Source organism: Oncorhynchus masou, chromosome 24 (assembly GCF_036934945.1).
Source record: "Oncorhynchus masou masou isolate Uvic2021 chromosome 24, UVic_Omas_1.1, whole genome shotgun sequence".
Classification (NCBI taxonomy): Eukaryota; Metazoa; Chordata; class Actinopteri; order Salmoniformes; family Salmonidae; genus Oncorhynchus; species Oncorhynchus masou.
Window position 1 is genome coordinate 17,863,969 of NC_088235.1, and position 21,162 is coordinate 17,885,130.

At 45.9% G+C, this 21,162-nt stretch overlaps 1 protein-coding gene across 3 annotated transcripts in view; it reads left to right on the forward strand.

The window, feature by feature from the left end:
- LOC135511872 (golgin subfamily A member 4-like) overlaps positions 1-21,162 on the forward strand; it is a 54,301-nt gene that overhangs the window by 20,329 nt on the left and 12,810 nt on the right. For all 3 annotated transcript variants that reach the window (XM_064933374.1, XM_064933375.1, XM_064933376.1), the window contains 8 exons: positions 1,085-1,183; positions 2,665-2,826; positions 2,984-6,951; positions 7,156-7,277; positions 10,133-10,263; positions 11,906-11,995; positions 15,815-15,904; positions 17,832-17,907. In XM_064933374.1, coding sequence (XP_064789446.1) covers positions 1,085-1,183; positions 2,665-2,826; positions 2,984-6,951; positions 7,156-7,277; positions 10,133-10,263; positions 11,906-11,995; positions 15,815-15,904; positions 17,832-17,907 — 4,738 coding nt within the window. The remainder of the gene's footprint in view (positions 1-1,084; positions 1,184-2,664; positions 2,827-2,983; positions 6,952-7,155; positions 7,278-10,132; positions 10,264-11,905; positions 11,996-15,814; positions 15,905-17,831; positions 17,908-21,162) is intronic.

The window sequence follows — 21,162 nt, forward strand, 5'->3', positions numbered from 1 at the left end:
ATTAACTGGAATTGACCACAACCCTGACCAAGAGCTCTTTAGAACAGAGGAAAACCATTATTCAATGAGTTATATTGTAATCAAACAATAAAAACCACCTCTGCATAAATTGTCGCGCCCGTTTGTTTCATATTGCCTATTAGGTAGTTTATTTAAATGTTGATGATTTATTTCAGGTTTGCCTCTTTTATAACCATTTACTGCTCCGGTTTGTTATGTTGTCCTGTTTACACTCCATTTTACCTTCAAGACTTAAACTACGGAAACCACATCCAGCTTCTTTTTTACTTGGGTATTTGGACTTGAAAATCATTTTAGTTACCATAGTGTGCACAAAGCATTTTAGATTCCATTTTCACAGGTTTTTGTAACTCCCTCTCTGACAACTTTTCCTGAATCAATTCTGCTCCTAAACTTCAATGTGGAAGAACAATTATTTCCCCAGATTTTGTCATTCCTGTTTTTGTCAGGTGTCAGGATACAGATTGCCATGTTCTTGGTTGTCCCACTGTATGTATCATCATGCATCACCGCACATTTAGATTGAATAGATTCACCTCTGTGGATAACAATATGATTCATACACATTGCGGTAACCATAAATCAAGAATAACCAAACACACATTTGACGAGGACATTAACGTTCTCATGCATTCTGGATATTCTCCAGGTAAAGTTAAATTTTCTGCACACAAAGAACTGTTTCTGCTCATGCCATGGGATTCTCTAGCCCCTACTCAAACAAAGGCTAATGTTTCCCTGTAGAGTTAGCATGGGCCAAGTAGCACCCAGGCTAGCAATTCAAAACAGATCATTATAATGCCGTGTCAACGAAGGGGTTCTTAAGGCATGAAGGCATATAATCTCTTCAGCACAAACACTTTAGCAACATTTTTCAAACAAATGATAAATACTGATCTGATTTACTACTACTTATCAGCATGACATTCAGAGGATCCATTTGGGAGTGTTTTTGGGGACCCATGATGTTGCTAGAGCGACGCTCTTACCGACTACCTACTTCTATGACTCTTACATTGCAGTCATATGAAGGACTACTGTTGTGCTACATTGTGTGTTGTAGAAATCCTCAGAGGACAAGATGGCAGAGATGGACAAGCTACATAGTGAAGCACTGGCAAGTAAAGAACAGGAGCTCAGCGCACGAATCAACCAGGCTGTGGTAAGTTCATATCGCCCTCTCCACTTTCAAGTTGTAACATATATACTGCAAAACAAACTCAGTTCTACTATTGCACAAAGTGTTTGAGCTGTACATTTAAATCAGGGTTCGAGACTGCGTCCAGAACATCCTTACTTGTGACCCTTTGACTTGACAGAGACACACCAATTTTTTTTATTGAACATGAAAAATGGTTCGGTACTTTCGGTACTTCTGTCATTGAGAGAGGATAATGTCTATCAGCACAGCCGCAATCCTTATAGCACGAGAGCTCCACTCACTCACTGCTGGCTCTAGCCTGTCCTGAGGAACCACTGCACTCACTGGGAGTCTAGGCTGCATCATGTTAGAGCCCCACTCATGCTGCGTATAAGTTAAGACACTTGCATAATGCAACACGACAGGTAGAAATGTTGCAACTGTTAATTACTAGGGTAGGAACAATACCAGTATCGCAATATTTTTTATTTCACCTTTATTTAACCAGGTAGGCTAGTTGAGAACGAGTTCTCATTATTCATTAGTAGAGTTGAAAGCGAACAAAACACAAAGCAGATTTTTAACTTGTTTAGGAAAGCAGCCCTAATGTTGCAAACAAATATCATTATACTGTCATCCAGAGTCACATTTATTTATTTTCCAAGATATATCACACACTATTTGACATAATGCAGGTTTTTAAAGCACCAAAGAGTTTGATCTGCTTTGTGTTTTCATTTCTGCCTTGGAAAAAACATTGCAATACTGGTATTGTCCTGGTCTTGTTTTTACTGTTTGCAAAACAATGTCCATTACAGGCTAGAACACTGCAAGAATATTCCGGTAGCTTCCAGCTTTGTAGGGTAACTTTCCTTGCTAGCTTACAGCAATGCACTACCCATAATGCAAAATATGCTGATTGCAACCAAAAACCATAGTTATTCCAAAAGAGAACTTGATTCATTCACTTCGTCTCCCTGGTCTCACGTCTCTTCTGTCTTTCTCACTGTGTGTGAATGAAGTCATTAGTCTTAGAGACCGCGTGCACTTTTATGAAACGAGATTTCTTCTTTTATGCAAATGTTGTTGATCAGTACAATAAAATCTGTCCCAATTGGAAGGGAAATGTATTGTTTTTCACCTGTATTGTGAATAGGCCTAGGCTACATCTTGATTTATCCAGTTTATTAATAGAGATTTACCATTCAAATAAATGAGTACCATTGTGTTGTTATGTAGTTAGATTGGTAAAAAGCTCATTCAAACTGATTGTCACTATCTGTGCGCCATCGCGAAAAATTGGTCTGACCAAATCATGTGCTAGTGCCATCAACTGAAAAAGTTAGTAGCACCAGTTGAAACAGTTATTCTATATTTTGTGCATATTTCTACTTGTTGTTTCTAGTTCTGTTTTATTGTGAGAGTTCTGAGTAAGATTTCCAATGTATGTATTACATATGGCAAATTAAACTTTAAACTTCAATTGTGTGTGTTTTGTGTAGGAGCAGTGCAAAGAGGAACTGGCCCAGGCTGCCAAGGATAAAGAGCAGCAGTCTGCTCTGGCCCTGGAAGACCCAGAGCTGCAGAAGGCTGCCATAGAGACCGAGTCGGAGACCAAGGCTAATGAGATAGGGCTAGGGCTGGAGCTGGAGACCGCCAGAACTGTGAGTTCTCCTCTTGAACGTTTAGCTACTCTATCTCCAAAAATGCTACACATTGTTAATTCTACAGCTAATTATATACTCTACTGTATCTACAAGCTTTACATTGTTGGGAGATTCTATGGCAAACATACAATAAATACTGCACATCTCATTACAGAGAATACTGGAACTCGAGAGCTCTCTGGAAAAGTACTCCCAACCTGGATCAGTTCCATCAACAGATGATCTCTCTACTCCGATGGAGGAGCTAAGGATGAAACACAAGGACGAGGTGACTGCACTAGAGGAGAAGCACTGCGAGGAGATGGAGAAGCACAAGCTAGAGCTGCATCAGGAGTTCTTAGCCCAACACATTGCTGCTATGGAGGAGCTCAGGGCAAAACACAGAGCTGAAGTGGAGACCATCTTGAAGGAGAAAACGGTCCAGTTACAAGCCCATGACGAGGACATGAACCAGAAGACAATGGAGAAGCTGGATGTGAAACAGATTCATCTGGATGCCCTTTCCTTTGAGCTCCAGGAGTTGTTGAGGATCAAACAGGTTCTCGAGGAGAGACTGGATGCAGTTGAAAACGCTGGTGGCTCAGCCAGGCAGGAGTTGGAGCAGAGGCTACAGGAGGTGCTGACCAAGCACAGTACAGATATTGAGGAGATCAAGCTGCAGCATGAGCAGTCCCTGGGAGGAATGGAGAAGATGCTAAAAGACGAACTCAACAAGTTGACGATAGTGCTGAAGGAGAAAGAGAAAGAGCTTGAGGCTCAACTTGTCTATGAGAAAAGCCTGAAAGAAGAGTCCAAGATGGTTCTTCAAGACAGGAATGCGAAGGTTAAGGAATTGGAGGAGCTTAGAAAGAGTTTAAAGAAATCTAATGCCCAACTCAGTAAGATTAGAGATGAACTCTCAGAGTGCAGGAGTCAATTAAAATATTTTGTGCATAAACTGGAAACAACTCAAAGTGACTGCCAGCAGAAAGAGGACGCTCTTCAACAAAAGGTACAGGAGCTTGACGTGCTAGAGAATCAGTTGCAGCAGGCTAAGAAGGAGCTCTCTGAACAGGATAAATCTTACACTGACAAACTGAACTCTAAGCAAGAGGAAGAAAAACAATTAAAGAAACACCTGGAAGACCAGAAGGCTGCTCATGAGAAGAAGGTGGACAACATTAAGAAAGACATGGCGGCCAAGTGGAAATCACAGGAGACAAAGATGGAGAATTGTAAAACTAAGACCAAAGAGATGCAGGATAAATTTAAGAAGAAGCTTCAGGAGCAAGACGAATCTTTGAAAAAGCAACTGTCAAAGAAGGAATCAAAGCTACAGCAGAAAGAACAAAAACTTAAAGAAAACATCCTGGAATCTCAGACAAGTTCAGAAGGCCTAGGCAGTGATATGTACCAGCTTGAGTCCAATCACAAGGAAGAACTAGAGAAGGTGTGTGAAGTCCATAAGCAAGAGAAGGAAAAGCTTGAGAATCATTGGCAGGAAAAGATGGGACAACAGGAAGAAGAAATGCAGGAGAAACACGCACAAATACTACAGGAGAAGATACAGGAAGTGGAGAAGGTCAACCAGCAGCTTGGAACCACCATGGAAGAAAAAGAGCAAGTTGTGCAGGAAGTGAAGGACTTGAAGGAAGAGTTGGTGATGAGACAGACCACTGTGCAGAAACTGCAGGCCGAACTGAAGGAAGCCGCAGTCAAGATGGAGAGTTTATCTCAAGCAGAGGCAATGTTCAAAAAGCAAATGGAGGCGGTCGAGAGGAATCTGAACACTGCTCTTAATGAGAGGAACTCCTTCCAGGATCAGCTGAACAAGACTGAGAATAAGGCAAGAGAGAAGCTCAAGTCTCTGTCTGAGAGGTTTGTAGACACTGAGAAGCAGCTTCAAGCTCTTGAGGCTTCTAAGGGTAAGGAAGGGGAGGCAGTTCAGAGGAGACTTGAACAACATTCTCTTCAACTAGAAGTCAAGGAAAACGAAATGCAGAAGCAGTTCGCTGGGATCAGCAAGGAATTAATGCGTTACTGCCGTGACATTGAGGCCAGCATCGAAGATGGTACAAAGGAGCTCTCTGAACGGGTCGAGAGCAGAGTGAGCGAGCTGAAAGACCGAGTTCTGGGTAATCAGAAGAAGATAGCACATCTTAAAAACGTTATCCTTACAAAGGTTGACAGGATACACACTTTGGAGAAACAACTCCAGCAGAGTACAGAGGGGAAGAAGAACCTATGCAGTTCACTAGAGCAGATGACTGTTCAACTAAATCTACACAAAGATGATATCAAAGCCTTAACTGCTGAGAGGGAGTCTCTACAGAGGGAGGCTGAAAATCACTCTCAAGCTCTCTCAGAAAAAGTCATTTGCATCGAACAGCTCAGTGAGGAAAACCAAACAATCTCAGAGAATGTCAAAACAAATTTGTTGTATATCAGCAACTTGGAGAGTATCATAAATGACTTGAAGACTCAGTTCGCAGGTAGCCTTACGGGGAAGGATGAAGCCATATCACTGCTTGATCAGCAGCACAAGGAGGAGAGAGAGAGGCTTGTTTGCCAAATGGCGGAGACCATTGACAGACTAGAGAAAGAGAAGAAATTTGCAGTGGAGCAAGCCGACGCCTTCAAGAACAACCTCACAGAGTTCAAGAGGAAAGCAGAGTCCAAGTTCTCTCAGAACCACAATACTGTCAAGTCTCTGCAGACCAGACTTGATGATATGGAGAAACAGATCTCTGAGAAAGACGAGGCCTTACAGAGGCTGATAGCCAGCATTGACAATCAGTCCATTAGCAAGTCAGAGATGGACCAAGTCTTGAGTGAAAAGGAGCAGAAAGTCAGTGCCCTTTCTTTGGAAGTGGAGAGCTGTAACAGCCGGCTCAGTGAGCTGGAGGAGCAGTTGGTCCTCAAGACAAAGGAGAGCGAGCAGCTAACTGCTGACCTGAAGCAGCAGCACAGTATCAGGGAGCATGAGAAACGAGAGCTCACAGAGCATCTACAACAGACTCAGGAGCAGTTCAGAATCCAGAAGGGAAATCTAGTCCAGGCAACAGAGGAGAAATTGCAGTCCATGGAGAGAGAGAACCAAACTTTGAAAAAAGAGCTGGAACGGCAGAGGGAAGTCTTTGACAAGATGAAGGCTGAGATTCTCGAGACCAAAGATGAGAGTCTGAAGGTGACTGAAGAGAAGTTGTCAATAGACAATGCTGGGAAAGTGGCTGAGCTGCAGAAGAAAGCTGAGCAGAAAATAAACCAGATTCAGAAACAGTTGACCTCACAACTCGAGGAGAAGGAAAAGACTGTCAAAGCCCTTCGGACACAGTTGGAGGAGGCCAAGGTAGACAAAGCGACAAAAAAGCAGGGGGTGGAAACATTGGAGGAGAAAGGAAAATCCCTTGAGGAAGCCATGGCCAAGATGAAGGAAGAACAGGAGAAACACATTGAGCAAATTCATAGTGATGAGAGACTGGAAAAAGAGAGCTCTTTACAGAGTTTGAAGGACATGTACGAGGAAAAGCTATCGTTGCTCCAGAGAGACATTTTGAACCAGGAGAAAGCCCTAGCCAAGTGTAAGGAAGAACAAGAAAAGCACCTCGAGCAGCTTCGGAATGACGAGAGACTTGCGAAAGAGAGCTCAAAGAACATGTACGAGGGAAAGTTATTGTCGTTTCGGAGAGATGTTTCGAACCAGGAGGAGACCAAAGCAGACGAGACCATCTCAAGGCTTGAGTTTGAGATGAAGCTCAAGGAAGTGGAGGAGGAGAAGGTCAACCTTCTGGCTGAAATCAGCCGCCTCAAGGAAGATCTGCTTGAGAAGACTGCACTGATTGAACAGCAAAATACAGAATTGGTCTGCTTAGAAACACAGGATCAGAATGCAGTGGATGTTGTGGTGCATTGCACTGCAGAGCAAACCAAGAGTCTTACAGCAGACAAAGAGAGGGAGAACCACTCTCTGACGCAGGAAGATGGGGATGCTGAATCTCTGTTGTCCATGCAGAATAAGCTTACGGAGGCGGTGCAGGAGAAGCAGAATCTACAGAAATACCTGCGAACCCTGAAGAAGGAACACCAGCAAGACCTGGAGTATGTGAAGAAAGAGTTGACCCAAGAGAACGAGAAGAAACTCATGTAAGTTTGACCTAATGTTCTGTCTTAGTCAAACAATCAACCAAACAAATACAATTGTTGAGAAAGCCCTTTGTCAGTAGAGTTCAGAAAATAATTGTGTTTATTTCCCTTTCCATTATTCCTCTTTTTACTTTCAAATTCTGTCTTCCTCTGTGTTTTCTCTCCATCCATACTGTATTTTATGTTATTCTCCCCATTGAACAGGCTTGAGGTTGAAGATCTGGAGATGAAGCACAACTCGTCCCTGAAGCAGCTGATGAGGGAGTTCAACACACAGATGGCTTTGAAAGAACAGGAGCTGACTGCTGCAGTGAAGGAGACCATTGGTGAGAGGGAGTGTCGTTGAATGACGAGACACTGTATTCCCATTGAAACTTCAGATTAATAAAGTCATAGCTTTCTTTTTCTATAGTTCACTTTCTATTAGTCACCGCCTCAGCAAGTTTTTTGGGGTTTATGCTTCTAGCTACTTATGTTACTATTACCATTGACTGTCACTGCCCAAAACACTTAGAAATGAATAAACAATATTAAATAATTGTTTCAAAAGTACATTTGTTTTGTGTAAATGGTTTAAGTTGTTAGTTTCTAGTCTAACAGTACTTTTAAACTTCACCAATACAAATTCTTAATTGTTTTATCATTTGTCATGAATGTGTGGAATTGAGTAAAATCCACATACATGAAAGTGTAAATGGTGTTGGTGTCCTTGTAGGATTCATTTGAATATTTTTTTTCTAGATTAAATTAATTTGAAAGATGAGTGACTTTTCAGACAGAACGGTAGGGGTGAATTAGAGGTTAAGAAACAGTCTCTTTCTGAATGAATCACCATATGTTTTCACTGTAGTCCAGTCATTCACACTGCATTCCAATAGCGGAAGTGAGTGACTGGTTTGGAATATGTGAATTTCAAGGTCTACTTCGTGCTTAGATTCTGGGCCCGTGTTCAAAAACCGCATCAGAGTAGGAGTGTTAAATCTGATTGTGCATCAGGTCTCTCTTGTCCATTTCATCCTTTTCAGTATGATCAAAAAATGTGGTCAGATGCAGATGCTAAGCTACAGGACTATTTTGCAAGCACAGGCTGGAATATGTTCCCGGGATTCCTCCAGTGGCATTGAGGAGTACACCTCATCTGTCATTGGCTTCATCAAAAACTGCATCGATGACGTCGTCCCCAACCAGGAGCCATGGATTACAGGCAGTATCTGCACTAAGCTAAAGGCTAGAGCTGCCGCTTTCAAGGTGCAGGACTCTAACCCGGAAGCTTATAAGAAATCTGCTATGCCCTCCGACAAACCATCAAACAGGCAAGCATCAATACAGGACTAAGATGGAATCGTACGACACCGGCTCTGATGGTCAATGGATATGGCAGGGCCTGCAAACCATTACAGACCACAAAGGGAAGCACAGCCAAGAGCTGCCCAGTGACATGAGCCTACCGGACGAGCTAAACAACTTCTGTGCTCACTTCGAGGCAAATGACACCTAAGCGTGCATGAGAACACCAGCTGTACCGGAAGACTGCGTGATCACGCTCTCCACAGCCGATGTGAGTAATTCACAAGGCCGCAGGGCCAGATGGATTACCAGGACGTGTACTGCGAGCATGCGCTGACCAAATAGCAAGTGTCTTCACTGACATTTTCAACTTCTCCGTGTCTGTAATACCAACATGTTTTAAGCAGACCACCATAGTGCCTGTGCCCAAGAACACTAAGGTAACCTGCCTAAATGATTCCCAGAAGCCCGAAACCCACGCCAATTTGCCTTCTGCCCAACAGATCCACAGATGATGCAGTCTCTATTGCGCTCCACACTGCCCTTTCCCACCTGGACAAAAGGAACACCTACGTGAGAATGATACTCATTTACTACAGCTCAGCATTCAACATCATAGTGCCCTCAAAGCTCATCACTAAGCTAAGGACCCTGGGACTAAACACCTCCGTCTGCAACTGGACCTCCTGACGGGCCGCCCCCAGGTGGTAAGGGTAGGTAACAACACATCCGCCACGCTGATCCTCAACACAGGGGCCACTCAGGGGTGCATGCTCAGCCCCCTCCTGTACTCCCTGTTCACCCACGACTGCACGGCCAGGCACGACTACAACACCATCCATAAATTTGCTGTTGACACAACAGCGGTAGGCCTGATCATCGACAACAACGAGACAGGGATGAGGTCAGAGACCTGGCCGTGTGGTTCCAGGACAACAACCTCTCCCTCAACGTGATCAAGACAAAGGAGATGATTGTGGACTACAGGAAAAAGAGGACCGAGCACCTTCTCATTGACGGGGCTGCAGTGGAGCAGGTTGAGAGCTTCAAGTTCCTCGGTGTCCACATCACCAACAAACTAACTTAGTCTACACGACTGTCTTGGTCCAAGCACACCAAGACAGTCGTGAAGAGGGCACGACAAAACCTATTCCCCCTCAGGAGACTAAAAGGATTTGGCATGGGTCCTCAGATCCTCAAAAGGTTTTACAGCTGCACCATTGAGAGCATCCTGACTGGTTGCATCACTGCCTGGTATGGCAACTGCTCGGCCTCAGACCGCAAGGCAGTACAGAGGGTAGTGAGTACGGCCCAGTACTTCACTGGGGCCAAGCTTCCTGTCATCCAAGACCTCTATACCAGGCGGTGTCAGAGGAAGGCCCTAAAGATTGTCAGACTCCAGCCACCTTAGTCATCGACTGTTCTCGCTGCTACCACACGGCCAGCAGTACTGGAGTGCCAAGTCTAGGTCCAAGAGGCTTCTAAACAGTTTATTCTATCCCCCAGGCCATAAGACTCCTGAACATCTAATCAAATGGCTACCCATACTACTCGCATTGCCCCCCCCCCCTCCCCTCCACACCACTGCCACTCTCTGTTGTCATCTATGCATAGTCACTTTTAATTAACTCTACCTACATGTACATACTACCTCAACTAACCGGTTCCCCCGCACATTGACTCTGTACCAGCATTTTTTTAACTGCACTGACGTTTAGGGGCTTGTAAGTAAGTGTTTCACTGTAAGGTTAGATCAAATTATCAAACCTGTTGTATTTGGCACATGTAACTAATACAATTTCATCTGATCTAAAAGGCCAAACTTATCCTATATCAGCACTCCTCCTCATACTCCTCCTCTTTCCTCACTACTCCTGTCTTCTCCACCAACCAGGGAAGGCCCAGAGCGTGGAGGTGGAGCTTATGGACAGCCATCGGGAGGAGACCAATCAGCTCCAGAAGGTGATCGCCCAGAAAGATGATGACTTAAACAAAACGGTCCAACGATATGAGCAGGTCCTCCAGGTACAGTACAGTACGAATCAATAACACAATGTAATTATATTGTAGTTCCTATGTAACTTGAACTTTATTACCACAGCTATTACTGTGTAGCTACGTAGACCGTGCAATTTAAAGTATATGGTTAGATTAGACTATTGACATTAATCATTATACACAGACTAACTGGTTTGCTTTTAGGAAGTAGATTACAAGTAGGAGTTACTGGCCCAACATTAGGACGGTTTTCCTCAGAATAATCTGTTCGCTTCCTGTTTTGTTTCCATGCCATGATTCTCAGAGTATTGTGATACAAGTATCGTGAAAACACTAGTCCGCACTATCATATGGAAACTCCTATCAGTTCCTGACATATTTTTCAGCTTTGAACTTTAAAGGAAAAGTACATGTACTCCACCCATCCTCATGAAACTATTACTGACATGGAACCACCTCCCTCCTGTCAGTCTCTAGCAGTCTTCATTTTGGCAGCTAGTTTAGATTTAGTCTTAAATACTTTTTAGTCTTCGTCACATTTTAGTAATGTCATCCTTTGTTAGTTTTAGTTATCAGTCGACTTAAACTCTGGACAATTTTAGCCTAGTTTAAGTCATTCACATGGCCTTGTTCAGCTATGCCCTCGTAAAGCTGGCAACATGGATATTGTTACCAATGCCAGCCATAATTAACCATAAAGGTTATAAAGACTTGGCTACAGGTTAAACAATTTACAGCTCTGATTTTCTTCCCATCTTAACTGTCAATGGGGGTAAATAAGTGGTTTCCTTAAAAAGCAGAGTTTGAGCTTTACAAAAATAATTTACTGTAGTCCTAATATTCAACAAATAGCATTTGTTTTTAATTTGCAGACCACGGCATGGTAGTGGCAACACAGATGAATGAATAACTGCACACATGGGAAAGTAGAGCTTCTGATGTAATCAAAGCAAAAATACCCTAAATGAAATTAAGAGAGCAGAAACATTGTTTCTAGTTGAGGTTAGCTACAAGTCCAATGTCCTGGCTTCACATCAGTTGAAAAGATTGACAAGTGACTGAAGAGACCGCCTGGGAGCTGTGTGGGAGAGCCGGGCAGATCAGCTCAGTCAGACCGCACCACTGAAAGATGTCAATTCTGCCAGTGAGAGGATTGCTTGAAATATTCTGCATGCTTCTGATTGGACAAAACAGATGAAAAGGAGCTCCATGTCAAATCAAATGTCCATTAGTCACGTGGAATTCTCAGCTCTTCACATTTCCGTCAACTAAAAGTCATTTGTAATAGTATTTTTTTTCCACATAGATTTCATCAGGAAAAATAGGTTGTTGAGGATTGGCTCAGCTAAGTAAACTAAAGTAAAAGCTGTCTTCTCCCACTCATCACCAGACATAATTAAAGTAGGGAGGCCTGAAGTAGAGTAACACGGGCTGACAATACTGTGATATCAGACTATACTGATCCACACTGAAGGGCTTTTAGCTGGATTATTTGTGACACAATAAACAACAAATAAAATGTGCAGACAAAGAACTTTATAAAAAAATATTGACAAAAAGAAGAAAAAGGGGACGTTTTTGGAAACTAATGCCGTTTTTGAGTATTTTGTAAGAGATGAAACACTGTAGGAAATGACTAGCTGTGATTTTCCTTTTTCTTCCCATCAAGAGTCGAGAGGAAGAGATGGGGGACAGAGTGTGTCAGGTACAGAAAAAGCTGGAGGACCTGCAGGCAAGGACCCACAGCGCCAGTGGAGAGGTACAGTATCTCAGTTCATCCATGTTTACAGGGTGAAGCTAGCAGCACAGCTAGCAAAATACAGTAGCATTAGCCGCAGAGCAGTTTGAGGGTTAACTACCACCGCCCACTGGTTGCTTAGCTCACTCCTGCCAGATTCAAACCGGCAACCCTCTGGTTATTGGCCTGCCTATTTTAACTTTGAGGATATCGCCACCCCCATCACTACAGGTTAACCGGTTTACATGACTGTATTTAATTTTCCCCCACAGACAGGATGTCAAGAGGATGCCATATCTGTGGTATTTTCCCACTGACTATGTCCCAAATGACTCCCTATTTAGTGCACTACTTTGGACCAGATCCCATAGATCTCTGGCCAAAAGTAGTGCACTATAAAGGGAATAGGACGATATTTGGGACACGTACACCGACTGCGCAGATGCTAGAAACTAATGGTACGAGTCCCACATGGCACCATTTTCTCTATATAGACTGGAGCCTGTGTTTCAATACGGTGTTTTTTAGTCGGCTTGGATTGGATAGCTGACATTTACAATGGGTTTCTGTTGAAGCAATACAGTAATACAGTTTCCTGCTCGCCACCCTCACAAAGGACACACACACTGACAGACAGACACACCTCCACACCAACTGCAACTGTGTTGACCCAACCTCTCTGTGGACCTTTATTTGAAACACCCATGTGTCTGACGGAGGAAAGATTACCTGTTCAGTGTGGAAAGTTAAGCCAGTCGCCATAGGCCTACTCTCAGGTCCTTTATAAGTTCCAGTTCTAACAGAGATGAACAGTTTGGTGAAACAATCTTCTACTTGTGGAGTAGTTGTGGAGTAAAACGTCTGTGTGTGTCTGTCTGTGTGGGGGTGTCTGTGTGTGTGGGTGTGCGTCTGTCTTTGTGTCGGTGTCTGAGCGCGCCCGTCTGTGCGCGCCCGTCTGTGCGCGCCCGTCTGTGCGCGCCCGTCTGTGCGCGCCCGTCTGTGTGTGTGTGCGCGCGTGTGTGTGTGCGCGCCTGTGTGTGTGTATGCGCGCCTGTCTGTGTGTGTGCGCGCGCCTGTCTGTGTGTGTGTGTGTGCGCGCGCCTGTCTGTGTGTGTGTGTGCGCGCGCGCCTGTCTGTGTGTGTGTGCGTGCGCGCCTGTCTGTGTGTGTGTGTACGCACCTGTCTGTCTGTGTGTGTGTGTGTGTGCCTGTGTGTGTGTGTGTGTGCGCGCCTGTGTGTGTGTGCACGCCTGTCTGTGTGTGTGTGTGTGTGTGCGCGCCTGTCTGTGTGTGTGTGTGTGTGTGTGTGCGCGCCTGTCTGTGTGTGTGTGTGTGTGCGCGCCTGTCTGTGTGTGTGTGTGTGTGTGCGCGCCTGTCTGTGTGTGTGTGTGTGTGTGTGTGTGTGTGTGTGTACGCGCGCCTGTCTGTCTGTGCGCGCGCCTGTCTGTGTGTGTGTGTGTGTGTGCGCGCGCCTGTGTGTGTGTTAGTGCGCGCGCCTGTGTGTGTGTGCCTGTGTGTGTGTGTGCGCGCGCCTGTGTGTGTGTGTGCGCGCCTGTCTGTGTGTGTGTGTGCGCGCCTGTCTGTGTGTGTGTGCGCGCGCCTGTGTGTGCGTGCGCCTGTCTGTGCGTGCGCCTGTCTGTGCGTGCGCCTGTCTGTGCGTGCGCCTGTCTGTGCGTGCGCCTGTCTGTGCGTGCGCCTGTCTGTGTGTGTGTGCGCCTGTCTGTGTGTGTGTGCGCCTGTCTGTGTGTGTGTGCGCCTGTCTGAGTGTGTGTGCGCCTGTCTGAGTGTGTGTGCGCCTGTCTGAGTGTGTGTGCGCCTGTCTGAGTGTGTGTGCGCCTGTCTGAGTGTGTGTGTGCGCGTGTCTGTGTGTGTGTGTGCGCGTGTCTGTGTGTGTGTGTGCGCCTGTCTGTGTGTGTGTGTGCGCCTGTCTGTGTGTGTGTGTGTGCGCCTGTCTGTGTGTGTGTGTGCGCCTGTCTGTGTGTGTGTGCGCGCCTGTGTGTGTGCGCGCCTGTGTGTGTGCGCGCCTGTGTGTGTGTGTGTGTGTGCGCGCCTGTGTGTGTGCGCCTGTGTGTGTGTGTGCCTGTCTGTGTGTGTCTGTGTGTGTGTGTGTGTGCGCCTGTTTCCAATAAGTATTGCACTATATATCCATGATTTACTCACACAATTCTCCTAGTCAAGTCACATGTACTTTGCGCGCGTCTGTGTGTGTGTGTGCGTGCGCGCGCCTGTGTGTGTGTGTGCGTGCGCGCGCCTGTGTGTGTGTGTGCGTGCGTGCGCGCCTGTGTGTGTGCGCGCCTGTGTGTGTGCGTGTGCGCGCCTGTGTGTGTGTGTGCGCGCGCCTGTGTGTGTGTGTGTGCGTGCGCGCGCCTGTGTGTGTGTGTGCGTGCGCGCGCCTGTGTGTGTGCGTGCGCCTGTGTGCGTGCGCGCGCCTGTGTGTGTGTGTGTGCGCCTGTCTGTGTGCGTGTGTCTGTGTGCGCCTGTCTGTGCGTGCGCGCCTGTCTGTGTGCGTGTGCATGTCTGTGCGCGCCTGTCTGTGTGTGTGTGTGTGTGCGCGCCTGTCTGTGTGTGTGCGCGCCTGTCTGTGTGTGTGTGTGCACGCCTGTCTGTGTGTGTGTGTGTACGCGTGCCTGTCTGTGTGTGTGTGTGTACGCGTGCCTGTCTGTGCGCGCGCCTGTCTTGTGTGTGTGTGTGTGCGTGCGCCTGTGTGTGTGTGTGTGCGTGCGCCTGTGTGTGTGTGTGTGCGCGCGCCTGTGTGTGCGCGCGCCTGTGTGTGTGTGTGTGCGCGCCTGTGTGTCTGTGTGTGTGTGTGTGCGCCTGTCTGTGTGTGTGTGCCTGTCTGTGTGCGCCTGTCTGTCTGAGTCTGTGTGTGCGCGCCTGTGTGTGTGTGTGTGTGTGTGTGTGTGCGTGCCTGTCTGTCTGTGCGCGCGCCTGTGTGTGTGTGTGTGCGCCTGTGTGTCTGTGTGTGCGCCTGTGTGTCTGTGTGTGCGCGTGCGCCTGTGTGTGTGCGTGCGCCTGTCTGTGTGTGTGTGCGCCTGTCTGTGTGTGTGTGCGCCTGTCTGTGTGTGTGCGCCTGTCTGTGTGTGTGTGTGCCTGTCTGTGTGCGCCTGTCTGTGTGTGTGTGTGTGTGTGTGTGCGCCTGTCTGTGTGTGTGTGTGTGTGCGCGCGCCTGTCTGTCTGTGCGCGCGCCTGTCTGTGTGTGTGTGCGCGCGCCTGTGTGTGTGAGTGCATGCGCCTGTGTGTGTGAGTGCATGCGCCTGTGTGTCTGTGTGTGTGCACGCGCCTGTGTGTCTGTGTGTGTGCACGCGCCTGTGTGTCTGTGTGTGTGCGCGTCTGTGTGTCTGTGTGCGCGCCTGTGTGTCTGTGTGTGCGCCTGTCTGTGTGTGTGTGCGCCTGTCTGTGTGTGTGTGCGCCTGTCTGTGTGTGTGTGCGCCTGTCTGTGTGTGTGCGCCTGTCTGTGTGTGCGCCTGTCTGTGTGTGCGCCTGTCTGTGTGTGTGTGCGCCTGTCTGTGTGTGTGTGTGTGTGCGCCTGTCTGTGTGTGCGCCTGTCTGTGTGTGTGTGTGCGCGCCTGTCTGTGTGTGTGTGTGTGTGCGCCTGTTTCCAATAAGTATTGCACTATATATCCATGATTTACTCACACAATTCTCCTAGTCAAGTCACATGTACTTTTTTGATACATTGTCCGGGTGAATCCCATTTAAGATTGGAATATCTTTTCAAGGGAGCTCTGAAACGATTCAAAAACCATTTCCCCATTCGTTTAGGAGGAAGATCTCAAACCAGACCTAAATGTCTGCAATGATTTGTTACTCATGTCTGTTATTGATGATTGTGTTGTTTCAGATGGGTGTGGAAGAGCTGCAGGCCCAGCTAGCTGAGAAGACCACCCTGCTGAGTGAGGCCAGGCTGAAGGAACAGCACTTTGTCGACAGGGTGAGTGTTAAAGGGTGATCACAGTACGGTACCAAGGTACCAAGCCGAACCGTACTCTGCTGGCTTGGAAGTGTTCTTTTCACATTTACCTTTCCATTGTGGTTCCAGTAATTGTGGTGGTGTTATCAGGTTAGTCCAGTACAGCTTGGTTCAGTAGTGGTGGTGTTGTTATCAGGTTAGTCCAGTACAGCTTGGTTCAGTAATGGTGGTGTTGATGTTATCAGGTTAGTCCAGTACAGCTTGGTTCAGTAGTGATGGTGTTATCAGGTTAGTCCAGTACAGCTTGGTTCAATAGTGGTGGTGGTGGTGGTGTTATCAGGTTAGTCCAGTACAGCTTGGTTCAGTAGTGATGGTGTTATCAGGTTAGTCCAGTACAGCTTGGTTCAATAGTGGTGGTGGTGGTGGTGTTATCAGGTTAGTCCAGTACAGCTTGGTTCACTAGTGGTGGTGTTGGTGTTATCAGGTTAGTCCAGTACAGCTTGGTTCAGTAGTGGTGGTGTTGTTATCAGGTTAGTCCAGTACAGCTTGGTTCAGTGGTGGTGGTGGTGTTATCAGGTTAGTCCAGTACAGCTTGGTTCAGTAGTGGTGGTGTTGTTATCAGGTTAGTCCAGTACAGCTTGGTACAATAGTGGTGGTGCTGGTGGTGTTATCAGGTTAGTCCAGTACAGCTTGTTTCAATAGTGGTGGTGTTGGTGTTGGTGTTATCAGGTTAGTCCAGTACAGGTTGGTTCAATAGTGGTGGTGGTGTTATCAGGTTAGTCCAGTACAGCTTGGTTCAGTAGTGGTGGTGTTGTTATCAGGTTGGTTCAGTAGTAGTGGTGGTGTTATCAGGTTAGTCCAGTACAGCTTGGTTCAGTAGTGGTGGTGTTATCAGGTTGGTTCAGTAGTAGTGGTGGTGTTATCAGGTTGGTTCAGTAGTAGTAGTGGTGGTGTTATCAGGTTGGTTCAGTAGTAGTGGTGGTGTTATCAGGTTGGTTCAGTAGTAGTGGTGGTGTTATCAGGTTGGTTCAGTAGTAGTGGTGGTGTTATCAGGTTAGTGCAGTACAGCTTTGTTCAGTAGTGGTGGTGTTATCAGGTTGTTTCAGTAGTAGTGGTGTTGTTATCAGGTTGTTTCAGTAGTAGTGGTGGTGTTATCAGGTTGTTTCAGTAGTAGTGGTGGTGTTATCAGGTTGGTTCAGTAGTAGTGGTGATGTTATCAGGTAAGTCCAGTACAGCTTGGTTCAGTAGTGGTGGTGTTATCAGGTTAGTCCAGTACAGCTTGGTTCAGTTATGGTAGTGTTATCATTTTAGTCCAGTACAGCTTGGTTCAATAGTGGTGGTGGTGGTGTTATCAGGTTAGTCCAGTATAGCTTGGTTCAGTAGTGATGGTGGTGGTGGTGTTATCAGGTTAGTCCAGTACAGCTTGGTTCAGTAGTGGTGGTGTTATCAGCTTAGTCCAGTACAGCTTGGTTCACTAGTGGTGGTGTTATCAGGTTAGTCTAGTATAGCTTGGTTCACTAGTGGTGGTGTTGGTGGTGTTGTTATCAGGTTAGTCCAGTACAGCTTGGTTCAGTAGTGGTGGTGTTTTTATCAGGTTAGTCCAGTACAGCTTGGTTCAGTAGTTGTGGTGTTATCAGGTTGGTTCAGTAGTAGTGGTGGTGTTATCAGGTTGGTTCAGTAGTAGTGGTGGTGTTATCAGGTTGGTTCAGTAGTAGTGGTGGTGTTATCAGGTTGGTTCAGTAGTGGTGGTGTTATCAGGTTAGTCTAGTACAGCTTGGTTCAGTAATGGTGGTGTTATCAGGTTAGTCTAGTACAGCTTGGTTCAGTAGTGGTGGTGTTATCAGGTTGTTTCAGTAGTAGTGGTGTTCTCTCTCTCTCTCGCTCCTTGATCCATTTATTGGGAGTCATATGTTTTCTACTGCACTCTCTCTTTCTCTCTCTCTCCTAGATCCACTCACTGGAGGACAAGATGAAATTATTCCACAAAAACTCAGTGGTGACTCATCTGGGGACCACGTTCAAAGGTCATGTAAACATCTATATACATCTATATTAAACGTCTATACTACTTTAAATATAAACATACATTCAAAAAGTAATGTTAACTTCCCCTGTAAGATGTTTTCTGAAAAATATAAACTTTTCAATCATCTTTTTAGCTCAAAAGGACCTCATGGAAAATGAGTAAGGCTATTCAGTCAGCCATTTAGTGTGATAGGACATTGCTGCTGTTAGTTCAACATCACTAAGATGAAGCCCCCACGGTAGTGTCTCAATCATATCAACCTCAACCCTATTATAAATGATATCTTCTCTGCATGGAGGACAGGGTAGAGGGGGAGGACTGTCAAACTAAATTCTAACCTCTTATGGACTTTCCCTGCTGGCGTAATAAAGAGAATTGTCTGTTGGATGGGAAAGGGGGTGAGGAGGTAGGGGTGAAAATTCATCCCAGGACATAATGACTTTTGCAGGCTGCAGTCTTGTTTCCCATGTGAAAACCTCTAACGCAGCACAGAGCACTGCCCCCCTGGCCTGAAGTTACACCACTCAATTTCTAACACTCTCTCCAACCCAAGACTTTAGTAGTCCACTGTTTTTTGCCTAGGTGTCTGAACAACCCTCTTGGTGTCTGAACAACCCTCTTGGTGTCTGAACAACCCTCTTGGTGTCTGAACAACCCTCTTGGTGTCTGAACAACCCTCTTGGTGTCTGAACAACCCTCTTGGTGTCTGAACAACCCTCTTGGTGTCTGAACAACCCTCTTGGTGTCTGAACAACCCTCTTGGTGTCTGAACAACCCTCTTGGTGTCTGAACAACCCTCTTGGTGTCTGAACAACCCTCTCAGCCAGGTCACATCCTAACCTTTCCCTCTTATACATACCCCATTACTTCATATTAGAGCTGGAACAATAAACTGAAAATGATCCATACTGACCATATATCGAGGACATTTGACTGATAATAACAATAAATTGCCTTTACTAGAGGAATGTGAAGTTTAAAATTTAAGTTTGCTAATATGGACTATTGCTAACGGGACAATTGATAGCTACAACATTAGCAGCAGCAGTACAATAAAAAGTAACTGGTGCACATTGTTATCAACGTATCGTTCAATTGATTGTTATGGTGATAATCCTGTTAATTGATTGTGACATGGACTTTGGTCCATATCACCCAGCTGTACTCCGTAGCTTGTCTACTCCAGCTGAAGAGAAGCCTGCTGGCCCAGTGATCTTACTCACACCAATGTTGACAGCCTCAGTATATATTAACACCATCTCAATGTGGCTTCTGCTGTCTTGATCACTGTGGATCTCTAATAACACTGCTGAGCTGAGCTGTGCTCCAACATAGTGGTTAAACCACTGTAATGGCTCCTGGTCAAGAGGCCAATGAGTAGTGGTTCCAGGTAGAGGTGCTTTCTGCTGTGTTGTGTAGTGTGGGTCCTCATGCCCCAGTGTGAGTGTTACTCTACTGTGGGTTCATCTGGGCTACTCTTCCTGGGGTCCGGGGCCTGGAGGTCAGGAGGACATAAAGCTGAAAGGATTTATTAGCCAGGCCATTTCTCCACGCCTGATGATCAAAGACTAGTTTGGCCTCTACCTCTTCTTTCTCTTCATCACCCCTTCATTTTCCCAGCTTTCCTAACCCTGTTCCTTTCAACATCAAGCTGCTCTTCTCTGCTGGCACAGCCAGGGGCCTGCAGTGTCATTGTGTATCTGATGAATGCACTAATGTCAGTCGCTCTTGATAAGAGCATCTGTTAAATGACTAAAATGTAAATGGCTATTCCAGAGAAATGGGAGGGTGTTTTTAAGTTGCAACCCCTTCACTGGCCTAAACATCTCCATGGAATGGACTTTGGAAGGACAAGAAATGCAATCATCAAAACAAATCAGAGGAACTTCTTTCCACAGCTCCAAGTTACATACAAAATAAGAACAAGTCGCATAGAATCACAACAAGAAACAAACTACTAAGAATTAAACTCACAAGTCAGAAAATAACAGACCTAAATGAAATAGTCTATACCTTTATTGCTTTTCTATGTGGAGCTAATCCTTTACCCACGTCACACCTGACAGTGTTTCCCTTGAAGAGGATGGAGAAGAACTAACATGATTGCTATTTTGAAGTGTGACCGGTTGGGATTTTACACCGTGGTAATTGAGACATAACTCTGTCTCCCTAGGTACAGGGATGATGGAGCAATGCATCTGAACAGGCCTGGTTGGAATTTTCTTGCAGTGTACAAGTGCTCATGTAGGGCCATGTGCCTTCTTTCTAGTTTTGGTGGTTTGAACCTATCCCTGTTCGCTGCTGTCAGGGTTTCTATGTTCAGAACTGTTGCTAATTGAAACATAATGTCATGTCAGCTAAACAGTATGGCCGACAGAATCAGGGTGGAACATTAGATGACTCCGTGCCAAATTTAGAAGTGGCGTTTACATAGAGCCGATGAATAATGAAGGAATACACGTTTAGAACTGAGAACTACACGTAACTGCCAACATAAAGGAAACACTTGAGTAAATGAGGGATACAAAGTAAACTAAGCAAAAAAAAGAAACATCCTCTCACTGTCAACTGCGTTTATTTTCAGCAAACTTAACATGTGTAAATATTTGTATGAATGTAACAAGATTCAACAACCGACGTAAACTGAACAAGTTCCACAGACATGTGACTAACAGAAATTGAATAATAATCAAAAGCAACAGTCAGTATCTGGTGTGGCCACCAGCTGCATTAAGCACTGCACTGCATCTCCTTCTAATGGCCTGCACCAGATTTGCCAGTTCTTGCTGTGAGATGTTACCCCACTCTTCCACCAAGGCACCTGCAAGTTCCCGGACATTTCTGGGTGGAATGGCTCCAGCCCTCACCCTCCGATCCAACAGGTTCCAGACGTGCTCAATGGGATTTGCCAGTCCTGTCTGGTCCAGCGACGTTGTTGCTGGTGAGGACCTGCCTTTACAACAGGCCTTCAAGCCCTCAGTCCAGCCTCTCTCAGCATATTGCGGACAGTCGGAGCACTGATGGAGGGATTGTGCGTTCCTGGTGTAACTGGCAGTTGTTGTTGCCATCTTGTACCTGTCACACAGGTGTGATGTTCGGATCCTGTGCAGGTGTCGTTACACGTGGTCTGCCACTGCGAGGACGATCAGCTGTCCGTCCTGTCTCACTGTAGTGCTGTCTTTGGCGTCTCACAGTACGGACATTGCAATTTATTGCCCTGGCCAAACCTGCAGTCCTCATGTCTCCTTGCAGC